Source organism: Chiloscyllium punctatum, chromosome 8 (genome assembly GCF_047496795.1).
Source record: "Chiloscyllium punctatum isolate Juve2018m chromosome 8, sChiPun1.3, whole genome shotgun sequence".
In the NCBI taxonomy this organism is placed as follows: Eukaryota; Metazoa; Chordata; class Chondrichthyes; order Orectolobiformes; family Hemiscylliidae; genus Chiloscyllium; species Chiloscyllium punctatum.
In genome coordinates, this window is record NC_092746.1 from 106,802,147 (window position 1) to 106,829,811 (window position 27,665).

At 39.6% G+C, this 27,665-nt stretch overlaps 1 protein-coding gene across 4 annotated transcripts in view; it reads left to right on the forward strand.

The window, feature by feature from the left end:
* lmbr1 (limb development membrane protein 1) overlaps nucleotides 1-27,665 on the forward strand; it is a 262,815-nt gene that overhangs the window by 114,177 nt on the left and 120,973 nt on the right. For all 4 annotated transcript variants that reach the window (XM_072576218.1, XM_072576217.1, XM_072576220.1 and 1 more), the window contains one exon: nucleotides 25,876-26,002. In XM_072576218.1, the coding sequence (XP_072432319.1) occupies nucleotides 25,876-26,002 (127 nt within the window). The remainder of the gene's footprint in view (nucleotides 1-25,875; nucleotides 26,003-27,665) is intronic.

Sequence of the window (27,665 nt, forward strand, 5' to 3'; positions counted from 1 at the left end):
ATTCACTTTCCGCATTCATGTCATTATTATATATTGTAATTAATTGTGGCCAAAGCACTGATCCCTGTGGTACACCACACGTTATAGGTTGCTGAAGTTGCCCTCCTTAACTCAATTGTCCCAACACCACAGGATCTTGGGTAATTAAGTAGCCTAACTTGTGGTACCTCAACAAATGCCTTCTAAAAATCCAAATATATTATAACCACTGCTTCCCCCTTTATCTGTTCTCTTCAAATAATTCTAGTAAATGTATTTACCTTCATTTCTTCTTCATGAAACCATCCTGACTCTGGTTGATCATATCATGCATTTCTAAAAGCTTCACTATTATATCCTTTATAGTAGACTCTAATATTTTGCTAATAACATATCAAAGAATCCCAACAGTGTGGAAACAGGCCATTTTGTCCAACAAGTCAACACTAACCCTCTGAAGAGCATCCCTCCAGACCCATCCCCTACCCTTTTTTTCCATGTATTCCTGCATTTCCTACCGCTCTGTGGCCCAACATTTCACCTCCCCCTTCCACTCTGCCAAGGACCTGCAAGTCCTGGGCCGCCTCCTTCACCGCCACTCCCTCACCACCCGATGCCTGGAGGAAGAACGCCTCAACTTCCACCTCGGAACACTTCAACCCCAGGGCATCAATGTGTCCTTCACCGGTTTCCTCATTTCCCCTTCCCCCACTTTACCCCAGTTCCAACCTTCCAGCTCAGCACTGTCCTCATGACTTGACTTGTCCTACCTGCCAATCTCCCTTCCCACCTATCCGCTCCACCCTCCCCCCGACCTATCACCTCCATCCCCACCCCCATTCACCTATTGTACTCTATGCTACCTTCTTCCCAGCCCCACCCTCTCCCATTTATTTCTCCACTCTGGAGGTTCCCTGCCTTCGTTCCTGATGAAGGGCTTTTGCCTGAAACGTCAATTTTTCCCGCTCCTCGGATGCTGCCAGACCTGCTGTGCTTTTCCAGCACCACACTAATCTAGATTATGGCTAACGCACCTAACCTACACATCCCTCTATACAATGGGCAAATTACCATGGCTAATCCACCTAACATGAACACCTTTGGACTGTGGGAGGAAACCAGAACACCCAGAGAAACCCACGCAGACTTTGAGAGGATGTGCAAACTGCACACAGGCAATAACCTGAGGGTGGAATTGAACCCACGTCCCTGGTATTGTGGCAGCAGTGTTAACCACTGAGCTGCCATGCCTTTGTTAGGCTCGCTAGCCTATATTTAATTGCTTTTGCCTTTTTAAATAAATGTTACAGTGGCAGTTTTACAATCTTGTGGACTTTTTACTTTTCCAGGATGTGACGATTATTGGAATAATATGACCGGTGCATCAATTGTCTCTGTAGCCACTTGTTTGTTGGCATCCAAGGATATTTAAATCAGCTCACCCTACCTTGTTGAATAGTGGAGTTACATAAATGATCTCCCAGGCTCATGGGAGCTTTCCAGTCTAGGGACCTCTTTTTCTGTGAACCATTTCTTGAGGAACTTATGAAGTCTCATCAGGCCATGGGTTCTTGTCAACCTTTAGCAACAGTAATTTACTCAGTCCCTTTTTCATGGTCATGGTAATTATAATTGTTTTAAGATCCTCCCTCCGTTTCAAAACTTGATGTATTTCTGGAATGTAATTGCTATCCTTTAATAGTGAAAATAAGTGCAACATATCTTTTCAGTAGATCCTCAGTAGACTAGCTAAATGGATTCTTTCTGTACCACCACAAGCATCATATATTCAAATGAGTAATGTGACTTGGGGCCATACATCAACCTTTGCTGAAACCCAGCTCATTTGTATTAAGTAGTCATCTCATGTCCTTAAGTGCTGTTGAACCAGCCTCTGCTCCATGTTTCCAGGCAGTGCATTCAAGACCCTTTTGAGTTGTTTGTGAAAATTGTTCTCTCTCTTTGCATTTACTTCTAACTTTAACCACTTTAAATCTATGCCTCTTATTTTGGATCCTTTTTAGAGTGGGAATAATTTCTCCATGACTACTCTGTCCAGATCCAGTGTGGTTTAGAAAATTTTAATCCTCAACTTCTATCTAAATTCATAGCTGTAATTTATCACCCTCCAAATCATTTTGATATACCACTTCGCACTTTACAGTACAATTATGTCCTTTTGTGGAGTGTGGTTCCCAAAATTGTAGTTAGTACCTCCAGTTGAGGTCTAACTAGTGTTTCAGCATAATGTCCTTGCTCGATACTCAATGCCCTTATTAATACAACCTAGGATATTGGATGATTTATTTGCCCTGCTCTCCACCTGTCCATATATACGTGTCTCTCTTTCTCCTGAAAGCTCTTTTGAGTAATAAACTTTATTTTTTACTGTGTCTCTATCCTTTCAACCAAAATGCATCACCCCTCAAATTGAACTTAATCTGTTATCTATCCACCAACTCCTTCAAATAGTCAGTGTCCTTTTAAAGTTGTACATTGTTTTCCTCACAGGTTGGGCTGAATTTGAATTGAATTTATTGTCACATGTATCGCAGCACAGTGAAGAGCTTTGTCTTGCAAGCAGGTCAGGCAGCTCACAGAGTTAAGTAGCATAGATAAGGTAATGATAGGTAAACAGCAGCAAAAACAAAAAACACAGATACAGGTGAGTCCATTCGGTATTCTTTCGACAGTAGGGTCGAAACTGTTACAAAACCGGCTGGTGCGTGTGTTCAGGCCTCTGTACCTTCTCCTTGATGGTAGAGGTTGTAGAAAAACATCGCCAGGGTGGGATGGATCTGTGAGAATTCTGGTGGCCTTTCCTTGACAGCGGGCTTGGTAGGTGGATTCTGGAGATGGAAGTTGGCCTTTTGTGATTGTCCAGACCGAGTTCACCACTCCCTGTAACCGTCTCTGGTCTTGAATGGTACAGTTGCCATACCAGGTAGTGATACATCCAGACAGAATGCTCTCTGTGGCGCACCTAAAGAAGTTGGCAAGTGTATTCGCCGTTATGCCAAACTTCCTCAGCTGCCGGAGAAAGAAGAGACATTGTTCAGCCTTTGTAACCAGTGCATCCACATGAAGAGTTGAAGAAAGTTTGTTGTGGATGACCACTTCCAGGCGCTTGATGCTCTCCACTCGTTCCACCTCTATGCTGTTAATATGTAGGGGGGTATAAGTAACATACTGCCGAAAGTCAATAATGAGTTCCTTGGTTTTGCTGGCATTGAGAACTAGGTTGTTCGCGGTGCACTGTTTTTCCAGGTCTTCCACGTTCTATCTATAGTCTGTTTCATTGCCATCTGAGATTTGACTGACTATGGTAGTATCATCAGCAAACTTGTAAATGGAGTTAGTCTGGCATTTGGTGAAGTAGTCATGGGTATACAGTGAGTACAGTAGGGGGCTCCAGTGTTGTGTTAGTGAGGATGAAATATTGTCCTCAATCTTCAGTGATTGTGGCCTGTGGGTCAGGAAACTGAGCATCCAGTTGCAGAAAGTGGGGCTACTCTGAGATCACTAAGTTTAGTTATCAGTCTCTAGGGGATAATAGTGTTGACTACAGTTCAGTCTTCAATGAGTAGGATTCTTACATGGCTGTTCTTGGTGTCAAGATGTTCTAGGGAGGAGTGAAGGGCAAGTGATATGGCATCTGACATGGATCTGTTGGTCCAATAGGCAAATTGGAGTGGGTCAAGAGTATTGGGGAGGCTGCAGTTGATTAATGCCATGACCAGCCTTTCAAACCACTTCATGATCACCAAAGTTAGGGCCACTGAGCAGTTGCCATTGAGACATGCTGCATGAGTCATCTTAGGCACAGGGGTGATGTAGGCCCTCTTGAAACCAGCAGGGACAGTGGCCTGCTGCAGGGAGAGGTTGAAAATGTCCGAGAAGACTTCTGCCAATTGATCTGTGCTTGCTGAGTGCACAGCCTGGTACTCCATCTGGTCCCATCGCTTTCCTTGGGTTCATATGAAGGAAAACTGATCTATATGTTGAAATATGTACAGTTTGCATATTCTGCAAACTGAAATTATCCCCTGCACTCCATGATCAAGATCAGTAATATATATAAAGAAAAGCAAAGGTTCCAATATTGACCACTGGGGAGCTCTGAGACAAACCTTCCTCCATGAAAAATGTCCATTATCTATAACTTGGTTCCCCAGCATTCAGTGGATTTTGCATTCACATTGCTACAGTCCATTTTGTACCCAAAGGTATAACATTTCTGATAAGTCCGTTGTGTGACATTGTGGTAGATACCACTTGAACTTCATGTGAACCACTTAAATAACATTACTGTCAATAGCTATCTTTGTTGCCTTTCTGTCACATTGCTGCGTTACACTTGCTTCTTTCATAATGGCAGATGCAAAATATTTGTTTACTATCTCAACCATGCTCCTATTTGTGTAAATTTCCTTTTGGTCCCTGATTGGCTCTACTCCTTTTACTATGGTTCTACTATTTGTCGACCTTTTGTGATACCCCTTTTATGGTAGCTGACAGTGTTTTTTCATGATCAGTCTTTGTTTCTCTCATTTGCTTTTCCATCTGTCTTCTGATCCTTCTGTATTCAACTTGCGCATCAGTTGCGCTTTGTCACTTAGAAACCAAATTTGGAAAGAAGAGCTGAACAAGGCTTTCTTGTGTTTGCATTGCTATTGTTTAAGAATGTCTGCTTCCAGCAGCTTTCTACCTTCCTACGAAGTTACTTTGGAGGATTTAAAAGTCCTATCCTTCGAATGGTTAAAGGATTTAACATTCTGTAAGCCAGCAAAGCCAGAATTTTGTGAGAGGTAGCCAATAATTTTTACAGGTGAAAACTGAGGATGTGAAAACAGGAACTTGAGAGAGATCAAAATTGGAGGACTAGAATTTAGAATTATCAAGGTAAAGAGGAGAAACAAGAAATTGGGGAAGGATAGAAGTGTGTTTCAGGACAAAAGCCAGAAGAAGGAATTTGAACTTCAGCTGAGCTGCAAGGTTTTCACTGTGTCCTCTGGAGAGATCACTGCTGCAGAATTAAGTGGGGAGGCAACTCTGTTTGCTAATTTCGTTCCTGAGTTTCAAGAGCCAACAGCGAAAGAAGGTGGGTAATGAATATTGCTTAGTTTGGGCAAAGATGAAGAAGGGCTCATGCCCGAAATGTCGATTCTCCTGCTCCTTGGATGCTGCCTGACCTGCTGCACTTTTCCAGCAACACATTTTCAGCAAAGATAAGTGATGGATTGATTCAGCAAATTGTTATAGCAGAAATGTTACATAGAATAGGGACCAATAATGAGGGATTGAGGGGTTTGACTCTTGCTTGTTTCAATTATTTGAATGAAACATTAAACTAAATTTCTTTTGCCTAGGAAGGATTACTTGTCAGCTCTGGAAGTGCAGGAGTGACTTCCACTTGGGTCAAAATTTGTAACAGCATAGCAAATCAGAGGTGACTTTTTACTCAATTGATGAGGTCTTACCTTGTGTACAATTACCAGTTTGTTCACTGACATAACTGCAACCTTAAAGGTAATCCACTGTTTGGGGATCGATGAAAGCCTCTCCTGTTGCAAATGAAATGTCAACATTGATTTTTTTTTCCTCCTGACATTCATTTACATTTGATTTGGAATTTCAGCCAGTTGTCAGTTTGAATTTTTTTTAGAATTTTCTAACAATTTGCAAATAAATTCTTGCACGGAGAAACAAAAGAGAGATTAATTTCTTTGTCTAATTCTTAAATAATATTGAGACACTTGGCCTGTCGTAGGTCTTCTGATTCCAGCTGGTGATAATGCTGGACTAGTTTGTTTTTATTTATTCATAGGATATGAGCATCTCTGGCTGGGCCAGGATTTTTATTCATCCCTGCTGTACAACTGAATGGCTTGTCAGATCATTTCAGAGGGCATTTAAGGGGCAACCACATGGTTGGCCTGAAGTTGCATGCATACCAGACCAGGTGAGGATTTCAAACCCGCAAGGATATTGTTGAACCAGATCTTTTTTTTTAAATGACCAGCAAGAATGTGTTCATAGTTTCCATTGTTAACATTCTAGTTTCAAATCCCCAGCTGTCCTAAGTAATACATCAGCTATATAATAATTTCTTCTTTCTGCACCTCACTGAGGATAGTAGGGGTTTTATGAAGAACTACTGATGAAATTGGAAAAAAATTACTAAATGTGTAAAGAAAAAAATGAAAAACACTGCGATTTGAGCTAGAAAAGTACCATTGACGTAGAGTTCATTGGACGTAAGATGCAAGACAGTGAGATAAGAAAGTTGCATCACTGTTTACAACATTCTTTATGAAGATATTGATCACGAGGAAAACAGCTACAAGAATCATCAGAAGACTAAAGGTAAACAGTTCTGGTTTTTGTACAATGAGGTAGATTATCCATGAACCAGAAGTTGTTGAAAATCATATGCAAGAACATAGGTGAAAAGGTGCAGGCTCACATTTCATTGAAGATGTGAATTCAGAGATGAAGAAGAATGAGAGGAGCAATTGGCATGATTAATCTTATCACTTGAGCATTTGGGAAGTTTGATTTATAGACTTTTGACAATAATTCAATTCGGTTAATTTGATTAACCTGACATTGTTATAGAGATTTACAGCACGGAAACAGACCCTTCAGTCCAACTCGTCCATGCCGACCAGATATCCCAACCCAATCTAGTCACACCTGCCAGCACCCGGCCCATATCCCTCCAAACCCTTCTTATTCATATACCTATCCATATGCCTTTTGAATGTTGCAATTTTACCAGCCTCCACCACTTCCTCTGACATTGGAATAGACTGTTGCGACAGATGACTCATGAATCCATGCTGGGGACCATTAGCAATACTGAGAGCAGCCAACAGGGAGTTGAAGCCATGTGTAATTAGAAGTTTGACAAGGATGTTGTGGATCACCAATCTCCTGCGATGTCTACTCAGTTGCAATGACTGAAGACTCATTTGAAGAATGTTACAATTGGGGGAGGGGCAAAGGATAACACCAGTTAGATTTGGAGGTGACAGAAGTCTTGTAGCAAGCACCGAAGAAGGATTACAAGAATAAATACATAAAATAAAACAGCTACAGATAGTGGAGATCTGAAACAAGCAAAAACACAAATTTCTGAAGAAATTAACAGATCTGGCAACACCTGCAAAGGAAAACAAGAGTTAAAAGTTTCAAGTCCATTTTTGAAGAAGGGTCACTGGACTGAGTTTCTCCAGGAAGTAGTAGATTGACAACAGCAGCCATGAACTTTGGTATTAAGGAAACATTGACACATATCTCTAAATCATCAGGAAATATTCATGGAAAAGCTTTAGAAACTGCTGAAAGGTCTGTTTCCAAGCTGTATGATTATGACTCCAAACGTGCAAGAATTGAAGTATTTTGGAGACATGATATCTGCAAATGCAAAAGGAAAGAAAAGCAAGGATAGCAATGGCTGTACTTCGTATAAAGGAACTAGCAGGCTGAGTAAATAAGTCAAGAAATGATTTGAAATGAAGTTGATTTGTTTTAAATGGATGTGAGACTTGGACCATACAGCATGAGAAATCCAACTGAATGGATTTGAAATGTGTATTTGAAGGAGAATGGAAAGGAATCAGTTGTACTGAAAAAGTAGCAAATGATGAAGTGCAGAGGGAATTGAACAAACAAAGAAATGTACTGAACTGAACTGAACTCCTACAAAGGAGAGAGACTTGGAAGGTCACATCTCTAGAGGAAACAAAGTAGCAAGAGATGATGTAAAGGAGGAGATTTCACTGCAGGATTGTTTGAAAATTGAAGTTTTTTTGGAAATAAAAGACTGGTACATAGAAGATGATGAACCAACAGTCTGCCATTGGGCAGAGCACACACAATATCTCCCAGTTAATGAAGAGCTGGACTGATGGACTCTCTTTAAGCTATCTTTTTTTTCTTATTCCTAAAACTGTTCAAAATGGCACTGGATCATTGTGACAGTGGAAAAGCTTTTTAATGTATTTTTGTTGTATTTCTCACTGATTTTTATTGTCACGTGTATTTTGTATTCATTTATTCAGTTTGGTGGTTCAAGTCTAACTGCTTTATCTTAGAACTTAGTTGTGAAGTTCTGTCTGCATTCTTCAGGCTTTCAAAAGCAAACTTTATGTATCATCGATCTACCTTTGTTCAGCGTAACTAGTCAGCCATTATTGCAATATGGAACTTTTGGCCTTGTACCTAGTTTTCTCAATACGATTGTGTATGTTTCCTGCTAAGTTGCATGCTTGTTCAGTGTATTGAAATGCCACTGTTTGCCTCAGTTATAATTACAATTTTCAGCATCTGTGTGTTTCTTTAAACTATTTTGCTCCTTTGCTTTTCAGATAATTAAAATCTGCAGTGTGGTGTATTGTCTTCATTAGTTTTTATTTGGATTGGCTGATTTAGCACTTGTCCTTGCTGTTTCAATATAAGCTTATTTGTTTCATCAGTCTTTGAAACAATATATTGGAATTTCACTTTGGAAGTTATTTTGATTGCACTGATAATTTAAATTAAATTACAGTTTGTATGTTAAATCCATCCAAGGTTAATTTTAGTCATTTTACATTTTCTTTTGTTTTGGTTCTTAGTAAGGTAAAATATCATGGGGTCATCAACATTGTTAAGGATGCCGCTGGCAGTTTAGTTGCCTGGCAGACTGATCTCCTAATACTATTTTCTCTCTCTCTCTCTCTCTCTCTCTCTTTTCAGTTTCATTTCCATTCATATATACACAGAACTGAGGTTTTTATAATCATTGATCATTTTATTAAAATAAGAGATTTAACTTTTATGTAGGAAAACTTCAATAGGAAACGTCATCAAAGTGTCATTCACTGGCCTAATGTTTTAATATGAACAGTAGCAGTCTGCTTATCATCTTTGACACAGTGCAATACTGCTTTAGTTGAAGGATAGACTAATAAGTAAGCTTGACATCTGGTGTGTCTTTAACTAAAGTACATGTGAGCGATGAACTGATAGGAGCTTCCTCTTGGGACCTTCCAACTCCAGATTACAGCAGTTAATGGAGAGCCAGGCAATTGGCCGAGTTTTACTCTCGTGTGTTTATCTGCAGCTGATTAATGGTGGCAGTAAAAGCTCTCTCTCCACTTTTGAGTAATTTACAGTCAGCAGTGTCTCTGAGGGTTTATAAATCAGAGGAAATAATGTGCTGAAGACAGGCTGGTTTTGAGAATGAGAGTATTTAATTGAATGACATTGATGATTTTTGACAATATTATTAGCAGTTGTTTTAGAACTGAAGTGTACAGTCACTGGGGTGTTATCTGCATTAGCAGAACAAACTGTATTGCTCCACATTTTGAAGTCGCTTCTCTTTCATTGATCATTTTGTGGAGTCATGGCAAGTTGATTCACATCATTTTCAAATTATGGAGTGTACTTTTCTATACATCTTTGCATTCTGCCTGAGGTTCATGCCCGAATTAATTTTTGTCATAATGAAACCAGGACTAAGCATGCCTGACTTCTTAATGTTCCCTTAATTTTAATTTGAAAGATGAAGTCACTTGTGTCTGTTTTTTTTTATATAGCTAGACTACAAATGACTGAATGAATTCAGAGATTTGAAGTACTGTAGGCATCAGCATCTTTCATTTTACATATTGACATTTAACAAATAAGTACCTGTCAAAATAAAGAAATTTTCATCAGTGCCAATGGTAGAGTTTATATTCTTATCTCTGGATGAAAAGTAATTTTCTCATGTGTTCTGTACATCTAAAGTTTTATGTTTCCATTGTGACAATCCTTTAGAAGTCACACTTAATGTGCTTATCTGAACTATTGCGGCTCAAGTGCTATCTCTCAAAATATCATATTTAGTTGTCATTTGGAGTTTAAGCAATGCAAGAAGAACTTTACCGTGCCTTCATGAATGCAGTTAACAGCTGCTGTAAAAACTTTGGGTGGGAGAGGAATGCAGAGCACAAGCAAATCTTTGGATTGGAGATATAAAATTTTACGTTATTCAGTATTAAAAATTCACCTTGATGATAAACATTAATAATGAGCATTTTATCATGGGAGTTATCCTTTTGGAAGGATGGAACAAAGTTACTTGTACCTTGAGCTTTTTTTAAGACTGGTGGGTGAATAGAATTACAAAATTTGCATAGAAGTAGTGAAAATGGTGGACAGGAAACGACCTGCTGGTCCATCTGACTGCTGCACACAGTTGTGATGTATTTAGCATTGGAATCAATATGTTGTGTTGAAGGGTTGTAATGTATTGAGGGGATCAAATCCTCTCAAAATATATTAAGACGATAGCCTAAACCTTCCTTTTAAAATAAGAAAACGTTAAGTGTGAGGTGTTACGTTCCAGATCATGTTCGATTAGTCAAATTACTTGATATTAAGCAAAACACACTTTATTTTTCTACTACAGTTAAAATACAGACAAAATAAAAGTAAAAGAACTAACTTAAACGTAACTCTGTTGAAATGCTTAGAAAAGAGTTAACTGTTCCAATGTACTAACATTTCATAAATACACCCTTGACAAAGGCAAATTCAGTAAAGCACATTGTCTCACATACAATTTCAGCAGCAGGAAGAAAACCCCAGTTTTTGGCTGTAACAGAGAGGAATGAAAGCTTCCACATCCAGCTTCCAGATTCAAGCAACTGGAGAAACCTAACTAAAAGTCCCGGTTCTGTTCAAGTTTGATCCCACTCATTCAGGCTGCTTCTGTTGTTCCAACTTGGGGGTGGGGGAGGGGCGGTGGAGAGAAATGCCTAAAGCCTCACAAGCTGTTTACTCTCATGGCTTTGAACAGTGCGCTCAGTTAGTCTGACAGAATCTTGCTTGATTTTTTAGAAAAGGTCAAAATACACCTCTAAAAGTCATGGTATCATCCCAATTTGTATTATTTGAGAACTTAGATTTTAAAATGAAACAAAATTTATTTTTGATTTGTTCTGTGTTTAAAAAAGGATCAGAAATTCCTTTGGAACACTGAGCTAAAGGTAGCCTTTTCAATAAATCATGTGACTTCAGCTAAATGAGTCAGTCAGCTACCTGGTGAGATAATTGCTGATTATTGTTGACTAGAGCTTTTTAGAACTCCAGAAAGGGAGGCTACACACAGATTTTAGTTCAGAAGAAAAGCCTGAGACTAACTGATGTACTCTTTAGTAGCTTAAAAGTAGTCAAAGCCACTTTAGAGTTCAGTTAGAAAAGTTAGTTTGGATGCCTGTGTGTCTAGGGGAGAGGCAATAATAGTGAAAATACCCTGTTGATTGCAGCATGCGTCGGTCTCCTGAGGAGGTCAGAGGTGGTCATGACAGTTCCTTGCTGTGGCACATCGGAACTGGTGGTCGATGAGTTAAGCATCGTACCCCGTTCTTATGAAGGCATCCCTGAGTACTTCCAGGTTCCCGTCACGTTCCTCCTCATCTGAGCAGATCCGGTGTACATGTAGGGCTTGTCCATAGGGGATGGCTTTTTTAATATGTTTTGGGTGGAAACTGGAGAAGTGTAGCATTGTGAGGTTGTCTGTGGGTTTGCAGTAGAGTGTGGTGCTGAGGTGTCCACTCTTGATGGAGATGCATGTATCCAAGAATGAGACAGATAGTTGAGAGTAGTCCATGGTGAGTTTGATAGTGGGATGAAACTTGTTGATATCACTGTGTAGTTTTATCAGTGATTCCTCGCCATGGGTCCAGAGGAAGAAAATGTTGTCAATGTATCTGGTGTATAGTGTTGGTTGGAGGTCCTGCATAAAGAAGAAGTCTTGTTCGAACCTGTGCATGAGGTTGTTGGCATATTGGGGTGCAAATTTGGTCCCCATGGCTGTTCCATGTGTCTGGATGAAGAACTGATTGTCAAAGGTGAAGACATTATGATCGAGGATAAGGCGGATGAGTTGTAGGACTGTTTGGAGATTGGCGGTTCTTGGTGTTAAGTACCCCCCACCCCAGACACACACTCCTACAGACACTCACACTGCCACTCTCACCCATGCACCCCCTCATGGACTTAGATACCCTACACTCTCATACATACACACACATATACACTCTCTCTCACACTCAATCCCCCACCCCAGACAGACGCGCACATTCTCTCTTGTGGGATGAATTTGTACTTGCAGAGTTATATTGTCCTTTGCTCAAAAACTGCATGATTCCATACAAGACTCTGTTAACTCGCTTTTTAGATTAGAATCAGTCTAAACAGTATGGCACAGACAGAGAACACGGGGCTAACACCTTCAACATATTGTCTGGCTAACACCAATTTTAACAGTTAACAATTTTCATATGTAAATCACAAAGTTTTGTGATTTACATATGAAAGAAGTGAAATTATCATGGTATTTGAACAGATGAAAGACTCAACAAACAATCAAGGTATTTTTCAATGTATAATTTTAGGTACATCACACTGTAAACTTTTGCTATAAATTCTGTGTCTTACAATTGTGTCCTCCACAACCACCCGATGAAGGAGCGGTGCTCTGAAAGCTCGTGCTTCCAATTAAACCTGTTGGACTATAACCTGGTGTTGTGATTTTTAAATTTGTGCTGACTCTGTCTCAGTCTGCCACTGCTATCTAAACATTCCACTATAAATTTCTTGATAATGAATTCGAGAGTTTTCCCCACTACCGATTTCAGGCTTATTCATCTGTAATTCCCTGGTTTCTCTCGACCTCCCTTTTTGAATATTGGAGTAACATTAGCTCCCCTCTAAACTGCAAGGACTCACCTAGAGTCACTACAATCCTCGAAGATAACCACCAAAGCATCTACTATTTCCAGAGCCACTTCCTTAGGTACTCTAGAATGTAGATTACCAGTCCCAGGGGTTTCTGTCTTCAATCCCCTCAATTTTCCCAGCACCATTTCTCTGCTAATATTGATCTCCTTCAGTTCTTCCCTCAAGCTAAATTGTGCATTTTCTAGCATTCTGGTATCTGACTTGTGTTCTGTGTATTCAGTTGCTCAGTCATTTCTTTGTTCCCTATTAAACATTACCCTGTTTTTGTCTGTAGGGAGCCTACATTTGTCTTCACTAACTCTTTTGCTTAATGTACCTATAGCAACTCTTAGTGTCAGTCTTTATGTTTTGTGTAAGCTTACTTTCGTACTGTATTTTCCCCTTCTTAATCAATCCCTTGGTCCTCCTTTTTGCTGAATTTTAAACTGCTCCCAATCCTCAGACTGATTATTTTTCTTGGCCAATCTTTATGCTTCTTCCTTGGATTGGATATATCTCCAATTTCCTTTGTAATCCATGGGATTGGTCCTCTTCCCCATTTTGTTTTCGTGTTGGACAGGAATAAACAGTTGTTGCAGTTCCCTATGCATTCCTTCAATGTTTGCCATTGCCTATCCACTGTCATGCCTTGAAGTCTTTCTCCCCAATCTATCAAGGCCAACTCACCACATTGCTTCATTGTTTTCTTCATTAATATTCAGCACCCTGGCCTGTGTTACTACTATCTCACTCGATGTTGATAAAACAAAATTTTATCATGATATGGTTGCTTATCCCCAAGAGGTCTCGCACACCTAGATTGGCAATGATTCCCTTCTCATTATACAGTACCCAGTGCAAGATGGCCTGCTCTCCAGTTGGTTCGTCCACATGTTGGTCAAGAAAGCCATCCTGAATTCCAGGAATTCCTCCTCTATGGCATTGTGGCTAATTTGATTTGCCCAATCTATGTGCAGATTAAAATCACCCATGATCACCAATATTCCCTTATTATATGCATCTCATTTCCTGTTCAATGCCATTCTGAAATCACCACTGCAGTTTGGGCGTCTATATATGACACTAATTAATGTTTTTTGCTCCTTGGTATTTTTCAACCCAGTCCATACAGACTCAACATTATAAGAGCCAATATTTAGGAGGAATATATCTGGAAAATGCCTTTGCCAACACTTTTGGTTGTTAAAGCTCTTCCTGTAGACCACGGAGGCCTTGATTAATGCACCAATACTTCTGTCTTGGAGGAAATGCTTTTTGCTGTAACCACCAGTGTGAATAGAGAGAAACCATTACCCGTTGGAGTTATTTTGAATGTTCAAGTTTCAGCTTTATATTTAATATTCTGAAAAACATATTATTTCCATCTCCCTTCTATAGTTGTTGGCTCACAAATGAGGATTTGATTCATCTAAATATTTGCACCATGACCTTAATTAAAATGTTCAGTGGAAATTCCCTTAATAAACTATGTTCATCGAGAGCTGGTTTAACTCTTATGGGTTGCTGGATAATGCTTATGTTATAAAGTATCACTGGTTTTCCTTCTAAGATGAACCTAACCTTTGAATGTTAATTGTGACTGATTAAATAACTATATTTTTGATCACTCCTAGACGCTTCTGTATTTTTTCCATAAATAAAAAAAAAACGCCAAGTTGGAGACTCCTTCTAATTTGACGTGCTTCTCCCAAACATCGGACCCAAAGCATATGTATCATTTCCATGTCAGTAGCATGCATGGTGTGCAAGTCATATTAATACCATTGGTGCAAGGCACAGTTATCTTTAATCCTGCTTCCAACATTTACAAATGTTGTAAAATGTTTGTTTAGGGATTTTGTTTTCCTCCTTGAAGACCAAAATCATCATTGGGTATTGCTATGATTAATAGGTTTTCTGTACTCATGCAAACATCAGTCTTTTGTTGCAAGTAAGGAAGAGAGCAAGGACAGCAGTAAATGGAGACTGTTGAACTGGAGCCTTCCAAAATTCCTTAATCGTTAAAGCTGCTTGTGTCTCCAGATTTGTCTTTAAAATCTTGCCACCATACTGGCAGATTGTTCCCATGGCCTTAATGGCAAACACAGATTATAAGTGAAGATGGGCAAACTGAGAACTATTTGGTGTTTATGTGAGAGTCTCTCAGACATATAAAGTTCAAGTCTGAAATTAGTGTGAATAATTTTGACTTAGCCATATAGTACCTTTTTTAGATATTTATGCTCTCTTGAATTTGAGCAACTGTTCAAAATTAAACATTTTATTAAAAGTGTAAGGAACAAAATGTAGAAAAATGCCACATTATAGATTTTGAAACTGGAAATGAAATCTGCCTTCAAATTATCTGATGAATCCCAATTTCAGAGTGTCATCTTTTCTAGCTATTTTCTACTTCGCGCAGTGTCCATCCTGTGACCTCTGAGTGATTTTATTGTTTTAGTATGTAATTATAGCAAATAACAACAGTTTATACTGCCATCACTTATTTGATTTAATTTACTTTTCCTCATAGTTTCTTGAATAGGCTTAAGGCTATAATCTTTCCATTTAAGCATGCTGTAAATTAAAAAGAGAGAGATCAAAACTGTAAAACTGGGTCAAAAATGCAATCCAGGCTTGAGTATTAGAACTTCTGGTATATACTGTTTGAATTGGAGGCTGTGGATGGGTTTCAGGTCCCTTATGCTGAAATATGCCTGCTGTCTTTTTTTGTAGTTACAAAGCTGTTGGTGCAAATATAGCATTAAATCTGCTGTATTCTGTTAAGCAACAAACAATTTGGTCCAGACATTTGTTTGGAGTAACAGCATACTGTACAAAAAATTTATCCCACATACAACTGTAATTTAGTTATTTATTTGGGGGAGGCAATGGTATAGTGGTGTTTTTTGTGGACTAATAATCCATAGAGTCAGGAAATGCTCTTGTTCAAATCTATGGCAGATGTAGAATTTGAATTAAAAAAAATAGAAACTGTTGTTGACTATTGCAAAAACCCATCTAATTCACTTGTACCTTTGACAGAAGGAAGTCTGCTCTCCTCTACATGGTCTGGCCTATATATAACTTCAGATGCATAGCACTGTGATTGGCTCTAAAATGCTCTGTGAAATGGCCAAGCAAGTGACTCAATGAGCAAGTGTGTTATTGCTTTAAAAAGTCTCAAAAAAGGAATGGAACCAAATGGACGAGATGATGGAAATGGCAACAATAAACTCAGCCCTGTGAATCCTGCAAAATCTTCCTTACTAACATCTGCAAACTATTCTGGGAAGTGGTTGAACTGTCTCAGACTAGTTAAACAACTGCCTGACACAGTCATCTCCACAAATATCTCTATCCTCAATTATGGCACAACAGTGATTAAAACTTAACCACTTTATTTCCTAAAGTATAGCAGAGAATAATTAACACTATTTACAACTCCTTTCTCTAACCTATCTTTTACCTTTCCCTTCTACGATACTAGTCCGATTAAAACCCCTGATTAAGATTTAACAAAAATTCAAATTTCAAAACTAGCCAGCTATCGCATCATCTTTTTATATCTTCCTCTGTCGTCTTTTCTTCTTAGGGTTCCTGTTTTACAGGTCACTGATCGATAAAGTTATCTTTTTAAGAGAGCTATTCTCCAGACAGTCTGCATGTGTTGGTGGCTTGGCAGTTCTCCAACTGTTCACTTTTTCCTGGTCTTATACTCCCACAGCATCGGATTGTCATTTGGCTTTTAGTATTGTCAATATACTAAATTCAAACTTGTTTGGAATTTGTTTTTTTTGGGGGTGCAATTTAAACTGGCCGCATTCGGATTTGTTTTTGTCTCTAGGCAACCAGCTACACCAGCTGCTGGATGAAAAGGTTACATTGTATCTTGTTCAGACACTTAGTGCTGTCAGGTAGTTCTGCTAGCTTTTTAATTTTCTTAAAGGTACAGTACACTCTCATCTTCATCACAATATATTTGAGAGAGCCGGACATGGCCATTGTGGCGAAAGAGATCAAGAGAGAAAGTGAGAATCGAATACTGCGATTGCATGATCAGCCATGGTTATTATTGAATGGTGGTGTAGGTTTGAATGCCAAATGGCCTACTCTTACTCCTAATATCTATATTTTGATGTTATACATCGGACCAAACCCCCTCAAAAAATCTATTAAGAAGATAGCCTAAACCTTACACTTACCTTTAAAATAAGAATAAGTTAAGGTGTTGCATTCCAGATGCAATTCGATTGGTCAACCAAGTTGACGTTAAGCAAATCACAGTTGATTTTTATACTACATTTAAAATACAGACAAAATAAGAATAATTGGCTTTTCTGTAGCTCTGTTGAAATACATAACACAATAATTGATTGTTCCAATATGATACAATCCCATAAACTCACTCTTGGCAAAGGCAAATTCAGTAAAATGTCTTGTCTCACATGTGATTCTAGCAGTAAGAAAATAATCCAAGCTTTTAACTGTAACAGAGAGGCAGTAGAGCTTTCATCTCCAGTTTCAAGGCCCAAGCAACTATTGAAAGTTAAGAGTAAAAATCCTGGTTCAGTGGGAGCTTGACCCCACCCATTCAGATTGGTTCTATTGTTTCAACTTGCGTGGAAAAAACCCAAGGCATAATGGTAGTGTGAAGAGCAGTGATGGGCAAATGTTCCTAGATTGTGCTCAGAATTTTCTACAGCTATCTGTGTCTTGCTCAACTATGAGGAGAGCACTGCTAGACTTGATTAGTAATATTAGATCATATGTGTTTGAGAGTGAGCTTGCTATTTGGATTCAAAATTGCCTTTAAAATTGGCTTTTATGGTTGGCGACAGAGGGTAGTGGTGGAAGGTTGTCTTTTTGGAATGGAGACCTGTGACCTTTGATGGGTCGTCTTTTGTTTATTATTTGTTTAAATTATTTGGATGACTGTTAGAAGGCATGGTTAGTGGGTGGTGACAGAATTTGTGATATAGTGGATAGTGAAGAGGGTTATCTCAGATTACAAAGAGATATAGATTAGTTGGGTCAATGGGCTGAGGAGTGGTCGATGGAGTTTAATTTGAATGAATGCCTTGGTAAAACAAACAAGAGCAGTACTTATGCAATTACTGGTAGGCCCTGGGTACTGTTGTAGAACATAAAGACCCATGGATTCAGGTGCATAATTCTTTGAAATTTGTGTCACATGTAGACAGGGTAGTTAAGGTGTTTAGCAGACTTGTCTTCATTGCTCAGATCTTGGAGTGTCAGAGTTGGGATGTCATGTTGAAGTTGTTCAGGATATTGGTGAAGACTCTTTCTGGAATATTGTGTGCAGTTCTGGTCGCCCTGTTAGAGGAAGGGTATTATCAGACTGCAAAGGGTTCAGAAAATATTTACCAGGGATGTTGTCAGGAATGGAGGGTTTGAAATATTAAAATAGGCTGGGGCTTTTTTCCTTTGAACATGGAAAGTTGAGGGGTGACCTTATCGAAGTTTATAAAATCATGAGGGACATAGATAAAGTGAATAGCAAGGTCTTTTCCGTAAGGTGGGGGTTCAAAACTGGGGACATACTTTTGAGGTGATAGGAGAAAGATTTAAAAAGGACCCATGGGCATTTTTTTAAACAGCGTGTCGAATGAACTGCCAGAGGATGTAGGTATGGTTGCAACATTTAAAAAATATTTGGGTAAGTACATGAATAGGAAAGATTTGGAGAGATATGGGCCAAATGCAGGCAGGTTGAGCTAGTTTAGTTTGGGAACTTGGTCAGCTGGAGTAGTTGTACCTCAGCGTCTGTATCTATGCTGTATGATCCCATGGCCTAGTTTGTGGGAACTAGATTGGCCAAATAAAGCAACTGTTCACAGAGAAACACGTAGGGAACAGTGATGACTATCATAAGATTTAGGATGACAATGAAAAAGGATGAAAGACAAAGCAGAGTATGAAAAATTAACTTGAGTTGGGCAATTGCTGTCTGCAGTAAAACACGATAATTACCAGGATCTGGTGGAACACAAGTATCGTTCATAAGCACATCAATGTCAGAGGATGCTTCTGCTTGGAACCTGCCATCTGGATATCCCTTCAACTCAATCAGTTAATTCAGTAAGGTTCTGGTCTGTGTGACTGAGTTGGACTGAAGGGTCTGTTTTTGTGCTGTATAACTCTGACTGTAGCTGAGGAAAGTTAACTTTGAGGAATGGTTCTTATGTGGAATGAACCTACAGAGGAAGTGGTGGATGTGGGTACAGTTAGAGCGTTTAAAAGATATTTAGCTCAGTTCACGAATCTGGATGTAGGTTTGCTGGCTGAGCTGGAAGGTTTGGTTTCAGACGTTTTGTCACCATACTAAGTAACATCAGTGAGCCTCTGGATGAAGCACTCGTGGTATGGCCCGCTTTTTATTTGTGTTTAGGTTTCCTTGGGTTGGTGATGTCATTTATAACCTTTCAAGAAAGAGACAGGAAGTGGGATCCAAATCAGTGTATTTGTTGATAGAGTTCTGGTTGGAATGCCATGCTTCTTAGAATTCTCGCTTGTCCTAGGATAGATGTGTTGACCAGTCCAAGTGGTGTCCTTTCTCAACTGTATATAAAGATATACTCTATACTCAATGGAATTTACAAGGATGAGGGGTGGGATTCAATGGAATTTACAAGGATCAGTGAGAGTGGGTCATGTCTTTTTGTGGCTAGTTGATGTTCGCATATCCTGATGTCTAGTTTTCTGCCTGTTTGTCTAACTGAGTGTTTGTTTGTTACAGTTCTTGCGTTGTATTTTGTAAATGACTTTAGTTTTGCTTGTTGTCTGTATAGGGTCTTTCAAGTTAATGAACTGCTGTTTTAGTGTGTTGGTGGGTTAGTGGGCTACCATGATGCCAAGAAGTCTGAGTAGTCTGGTAGTCTGGCAGTCATTTCCGAGATGTAAATTGTACATTGGACAAACAGGCAGAAAACTAACCACCAGGATGCCCTAACGTTAACTAGCCACAAAATGATATGACCCTCTCTCACTAGTTTCCTTATATACAGTTAAGGAAGGATACCACTTTGAATGGGATAGCACATCCATCCTAGGACAAGTGAAACAGAGAGACGCACGCGAATTCCTAGAAGCATGGCATTTCAACTGGAACTCTATCAACAAACACATTGACTTGGATCCCATTTACCACCTCCTGAGAAAAAGCACAAGAATTGACACCGCCAACAGGAAGGAAACCTAAACAAATAAAAAGTAGGCTATACCACCAGTGCTTCATCTGGAGATTCACTGATGATGTTACTTAGTATGGTGATGAAATGTCTGAAACCGGTTCTGCAAGTGATCCTACATCCAGAATCTCAACAGGAGCTACAAGTCTTCTCAAAACTCACTAGGTACATGAATAGCAAAGTTTTAGAGGGATATCAGCCAAGAACAGGTGTGACTAGTTTAGGATTATGGTCGATATGGACTAGTTGGACTTGAAGGGTTTGTGTCTGTGCTATATGAATCTTTGACGAGATCCATAGGTAGAATGGAACAATGGGCTACCTCCAAAGACGGTTCAATCACAATTGAGGTATATTTCCTCAAAAAGGAAAGGTTGGGCAAACAAACCCAGAGCTCTCTGGATGAAAAAGGGGATTGAGATTTTGATGAAGACCAAAGTGCTTATGACACCGATCAGGTAGAAAATACATAACCAATAGAGAGTTAAAAAAGCAGTAAATCAGAGAAAGTGGTAGATGTATGTACAGTTAGAGCCTTTGAAAGACATTTGGACAGATACATGAATAGGTAAGGTTTAGAGGGATATAGACCTAATGTAGGCAAATGGGACTCGTCCAGATTGGAAACCTGGTAGGTATGCATGAGTTGAACTGAAGGGGCCTGCTTCTAAGCTGTATGATTCTAAGAGCTAACAGAAAGAAGGATTTGAAATATCCCTTTATGCACATAAACAGTAAAAAGGTGGTTAGAAGAGGAGTAAGGCTTAAGAGGGACCTAAAGGAGATTTACACATGGGTGGCATGGCTGAAATGCTGAAATTAAGACCATAAAACAAAGGGGCAAAATTTGGACCATCAACCCATCGAGTCTGTTCCACCATTTGATCATAGCTAATATGTTTCTCAACCCTATTCTCCTGCCTTCTCCTTATAACTCTTCTCTCCATAACCTTTGATCCCCTTACCAATCAAGAACCTATCTATCTCTGTCTTAACTCCCTTCAATGACTTGACCTCCATAGCCCTCTGTGAGAATGGGTTCCACAGAGTACTCACCCTCTGGCTGAAGAAATTCCTCCATCTCCTTTCCAAAGATTTGTCCCTTCACGCTGAGGCTGTACCTCCAGGTCCTAGTCTCTCTTACGAGTGGAAACATCTTCTCCAAATCTATTCTATCCAGGCCAGACTGTATTCTGTACGTTCAAATGAGATTCCCCCTCATCCTTGTAAATTCCATTGAGTATAGACCCTGAGTCCTCAACTGCGCCTTATCTGACAAGTTCTTAATTGTTGGGTCATTTTTGGAAACCTCCTCTAGACTCCCTCCAATGCCAGCACATCTTTCCTTCCTTCCTTCCTTGGATCCGTCATCCAAAATAACTGTGTTGCAAATGCAGTTTCAACAGAGCCTTTTATACAGCCTCTGAGTACATTTCCACTCTTGTCTTCTAGCCCTCTTGAAAATAATGCTAATATTGGATTAACCTTCCTAATTGCCAACTGAACCTGCATGTTAATCTTAAGAGCATCATGAACCCAGACTCCCAAGTCCCTTTGTGCTCAGACTTGCAAAGCCTTTTCCCTTGTAGGAAATAGTCCATTCCCCATTCTTCCCAACAAATTGCATAACCTCACACTTGCCCACATTGTATTGTATCTGCCACTTCTTTGCCCAAGTCTTTCTGCATCCTCCATACTTCCTCAACACTACCTGTCCCTCCACTTATCTTTGTGCCATCTGCAAACTTAACAACAATTCCTCAATTCCTTCATCCAGATTGTTAATGTATTATTGTGTAATGTGAATACTTGTGGACCCCTGTAGAACTCCACTTGTCACTGGCTGCTATCCTGAAAAAGGCCTCTTTGTCACTACTGTGTGTCTTGTGCTGGTATCTTGTTCCCTAACAATGTAGGCTGTTATGTTATTGAGCAGCCTAATTTGCAGTACCTTGTGAAATGCCATCAGGAAATCCAGTTAGATCACTTGTGTTTTTTTTTGTCTAACTTGCTCGTACTTAGTCAATGAAGTACAATAGATTTATCAGGCCTGACCACTCCTTGATGAAGCCATGCTGACTCAGCCTTTTCTTTCCATGCACTTCAAGAACTCTGCAATCTCATTCTTAATGGATTTTAAAATCTTAACGATAACCAAGATCAGGTTAACCAGCCTATAGTTTCATCTCTTCGACCTCCCTCTGTTCTTAAACAGGGGTTTTACATTAGCCATTTTCCAGACTGATGGGACATTCCCTAGTTCCAATGATTCCAGAAAGATCATGACCAATATCTCTATAATCTTCTCAGCTATCTTCTTCAGAACTCTTGGGTGTGGTCCATCTGGTCTAGGTCATTTATCTACTTTCAGCTTCCCTAGCATCATCTCCTTATGATGGCTGCGACATTCACCTCTGTCTTTTTTTTACTGTCTTGAAGTTCTGTTATCTTGCTTGTGTTTTCCATTCTGAAAACGATGCAAAGTATGTATTATTTTCCTTTCCTATTTCATTGTTTCCATTGGACCACTAGAAAATGAGATGAGAGTAGTAATGTCCACTGCTCTCTGCCTCTTACCTTTGAGATATTTAAAAAAAACTCTTGCTGTTGTCTTTTATGTTAGTATCTAGCTTACTGTTGTATTTCATCTTCTGAACACTTATCGTATTTTTTATTATCCTTTGCTAGCTTTTAAGGGCTTCTTGATCCTCTGGCTTCCCATTAATCTTCACCACATTGTATGCTTTTATACTCTCCCTGATTTCTCTTGTTGGCCATGATTGCCTCATCCTCCTGTTAGTATTGAGATGAGTTTTTGCGGTGTCTCCCAAATTTTGACCAGAGACCCATGCCATTGCTATTCCACCACCTTCCTTGCTTGGATCCCCTTCCATTCAAGTCTGATAATTGTCTCCCTCTGACCTTTGTGTATAGATGCATAAATCACTTAAAGTGGCAGGATAGTTAGTGAGCAGGCAATAAAGATTTTCGGAATAGGCACATAAAGTACAGGAGAAAGGAGGCTATGCTGAACTTGGGATTACAATGGAATAAAAGGTAACTACATTACATCTGGTTTCAGCTTTTCCCACTTAAACTGCAGGGTGAATTCTATGTGGTCACTGCCCCCTAGGAAATTCTTCACCTTAAGCTCCTTAATCATGTCTGCCTCATTGCATATCACCAAATACTGAATTACCTATTCTCTCATGGGCTTCACCACAAGTTGCTCCAAATAAACCCATTCCCCATAGATATCCCCCAAATTCCTTTCCTTCAAATTCACAAGCAATCTAATTGTTCCAGTCCCCCTGCATATAGAAGTCCCCCATGATTATTGTATTCGTACCTTTCTTACATGCCTTTCCTATCTACTTATTTATTTTATATGACTACCGTAAGGGTGTATTTTCCATTGTGTTTCCTCAACTCTACCACATAGATTATATGCTTTCCAACTCCATATCACTTCTTGGTATTGATTTCATTTAATTTCTTACAAGTGAGGCAACCCATCCCACTCTGTCCATCTGCCTGCCCTTTTGATAGGGCGTGTGACCTTGAATATTTATTTCACAGCACTGATTTCCTTGCAGCCACATCTCTGTGATACCCATAACACTGTCCCTGCCAATTTTAAGCTGCACTGCAAGCTCATTGACCTTGCTGAGTATACTGAGTGTATCTAAGTCCAATGCTCTCAGTCCTGCATTGACACCCCCCCCCCCCCCCCCCCCCACGCCAAACACCAAATAGTTGTCTGCAGTGCCTGAAGTTAGATTTCTGACCCTTTTCATATTTCTAATAAGTTATCTTTGGCCACCCATGCTAGGGTGATAGAAGAAGAAGAACCACGAGAAGGGTTAAAAATGTGAAAAAGGAGGTATTAAGCACTTAAGTACTTAAAATTGATAAAACACCAGGAGCAGATGAAATACACCCAAGGATTATCAAGGAAGTGAGTGGAAATTGTACAGATATATGCAAGATGTGAAGAATTGTAAGCAGAACATTTTAAAATTGTAAATAAGCCCAGCAACTTTCAACCAGTGTTAATGATTAAGCTTGTGAAGGATTATTTTGGATTAATTGTCACACGGAAAAATATGGTTTAATTAGAACCTGCGCGGTTTTCCGAAGGGAAAATCATGCTCATGACCTTGCCAGAGTTGTTTTGAAGAACTACTAGGGAACGTTGATGATGGTAATGCAGTTGATCATGTGTAAATGGACTTCAAAAGGACCTTCTATGCAGTGTGACACAACAGACCTGTGAACAAGGTCGGAGTTTCTGGAACATGGATAGTAACATGGATACAAAATTGACTGGAAGATAGAAAATTAAGAATAATGATTTGAATGTTGCTCAGCTGGACAAAGGTTTATAGTGGAGTTTATAGTTTGTTTTGAGGGCCTTGCTTTTCCTAATTGGTATTAACTATCGAGATCTTGAAGTGCAGAAGCAGTTTGCAGATTGTTTAATATTTGGAGATATTCTAAATTGTGAGGAATACAGTATAAAACTACTCAAAGACCAAATTGTTTTAAGTGGCAGGTGAAGGTCTATTCGTAGAAGTGATAGACAAGGGTCAAAAGAATGTGGGGGATTGTGGAAACTAAAAGGTGCAGTCATAAGGCATGTTTAATAGAGACCTCTTTGTACCAATGCATAAATCACTAAAGATGGCAGGTCACGTAGAGTGAGCAGATAATAAGGGCTTTATGAATAGTCACAAAAAGTATAGGAGCAGGGAGGCTATGTTGAACTTGAACTTGTTTAAGGCATTAATTGGTTTTCAAATGGAATGTTGTGTACTGTTCTGGGTGCCATACTTTAGAAAAATGGGAAACATTAGACAAAAGATTCCAGGGATGAGAAATTTTTGGTTATGAGGATAGTTTGGAGAACTTTGGAACTCCCTGGAAAGGAGAAAGCTACAGCAGATTTGGAGGGACGTTTTCAAAAACATGGAGGGCTGGACAGAGGTAGCCAGGGCGAAACTACTTCCACTAATAGTGTGGAGAATGAGAGGGCACAGGGGTAAGGTAATTTATCAAATGTCGTCATGTGAGAAAACACTTTTTCACCCAGTGAAAACAGACTGCATGGAAGTGTGGTGAGGGCAGGTTCCATTGAAGAATTCAAGTTGGCATTAGATGATTATTTAAATAGAAACCTTATTCAGGGTATTAGGATGAAAAAGAGAATGGCGCTGAGTCATAACACTTGGTCAGAGAGATGGAGCAGTCCAAATGGGCTGACCAGCTTTTTGCCGCACTGCTAAAATTTTATGATTCTCTGACAGTCCTATTAGATTCCATTGCTTGTTCTTCAGTCAAAAATGCCTACATTTCTGAAACATCAAGAGAGCAGAATTTATTAATTACTAACCAGAGGGCATAATTTTGAGTGGAAAGCAAGAGGTTTAGAGGAGATTTGAGGAAAAACGTTAATACTCGAGGGTGTTTGCAATCCGGATTACACTGCCTGGCAGGGTTGTTGAGGCAGGAAACCTCAGAACCTTTTACAAAGTATTTGGATGAGCACTTGACGTGTCATAACATTCAAAGCCATGGTCCAAGTGCAGGGAAGTAGGGCCAGTGTAGGCAGTATTATATTTTTGTGGTCCCGACTTGATGGACTGAATATTATGTGTGTACTCTGAGCATAGTCCCAAATAAAATTATACTTTTAAATCCTCTGCTGATGATGCTGTGTGGTATTGCTCTGTTATAATCTTGATCAGCATGCATAAAATACTGACTGTTGTACCTCTGCCATGCATGTATCTCGACACAAAATCATCTGCAATTATAACTACAAATTTTATGGCTTCCATGTCTGCCAAGTTTGTTTAAACAGGCTATTTGGCTGTATACAGTTGCGTTAAGTAGGTAAAGTGGAATTTTCTGTCTCTTTTTTTAGGGAATTAAAGCACGGATCCTGGAGACTTTAGTTATGCTTATTCTTCTTGGACTGCTTATTTTGGGAATAGTCTGGGTAGCATCTGCTCTGATTGATAACGATGCAGCCAGTATGGAATCTTTGTATGGTAAGTGATTTAGAAAAGTATCAGAAATTTGATTTTAAAAATGCAATTATGCGATATCTGTATTTTTTCCAATATTTTTTCATGTAACCAGCTTTCCAAAACAAACGTCTATTGAGTACAGATTATGGGAATGTTTGAAGAATGAAATTCCTGATAGTTCTTCAGGAATAGACGGGAAGCTGCAACCAGAACGATCAAGTTGCTTGCATTTTTAGGATTGTATGCAGAATAGCAGACTTTCAGGGGTTTATTCATCAAAATACTAGGAGGTTTCTCATTTGGTTTGCCGGTCATAGCATATGCAGGTATTTAAACAATGCTGTACCTCACTCAAATCCAGTTAAGCATTGCGTAATTCTTGCCAAATTTGTATTTTAATACAATAGGTTTGATTTTCATCTAACCTATATCCTGCGTCATGAAAAATATTTCTGAAGTTAGAGAGAATTATAATTCTGAAATGTGTGACCATGAGTCTTGTAGACATCTTAAGTGACCTTGGAAATATACTATTGCTGATCCTTATACTGAAGCAAGTAATAAGTGTTTGAGATTTTTTAGTACAACACATTTGCAAGAATATATACCAGAGCATACTTAATCCATTGAGCTGGAATTGTTGGGAGTGGACCAAAAGCCTTGCTTAAAAGATGATTTACAAATATTTTTGATAGGTTTGAACAAGAAGACAAACTCAAGTTCTGAGGAAGGGATTCCACAACTCATCTGGGAGGTATCATCAGCTCAGTGCAGAGTAGGGTAAGGCAATGAGAAGATTTGAAAGCAGAGGAGAAGAACATAGAAGAATTATAAAGCACAGGAAAGGACCCTCAGCCCATGATGTTGTGCCGAAAATGACTCCAAATGAAACAAATCCATTCTTCTGCTGCCCTTGGTCCATATCCCTCTACCTTACGTATTCATCTGCTTATCTAAAATCTTCCTAATCTCCCCTATCGTATCTGCCTCCACCACCACTCCTGGCAGCGTGTTCCAGACTCCTGTCACTCTCTTTAAAACAAAAGAAATGCAGTCAGATCCTGATCCTCACCGAACGAGTTAGGGAACTGGAACTGGAGCTGGATGAGCTGAGGATTATTCGAGAGGCTGAGAGGGTGATCGATAGAAGCTACAGGGACATAGTTACGCCAGAGAACAGAGGTAGCTGGGTAACAGTTAGAGGTGGGAAGGGGAAGAAACAGGCAGTGCAGGGTTCCCCTGTGGTCGTTCCCCTAAAAAATAAGTATACAGCTTTGGAAACTGTTGGGGGGGACAGCCTTGCAGGTGTAAGCTGCAGTGAAGGGGTCTGTGGCTCTGAGATTCAGAAGGGAAAGGGGGAGAAGAGGAGAGCGCTAGTTATAGGGGACTCTCTAGTTAGAGGGACGGACAGGCGGTTCTGTGGACATGGGCGAGACTCTCGGATGGTTTGTTGCCTCCCAGGTGCTAGGGTCCGAGACGTCTCGGACCGTGTCTTCAGAATCCTTAAGGGGGAGGGTGTGCAGCCAGAAGTCGTGGTACACATTGGCACCAACGACATAGGTAGGAAGAGGGGTGGGGAGGTCATTCAAGAGCTCAAGGAGTTAGGCTGGAAGCTAAAAGCTAGGACAGACAGAGTCGTCATCTCTGGGTTGTTGCCGGTGCCACGTGACAGAGAGGCAAAGAA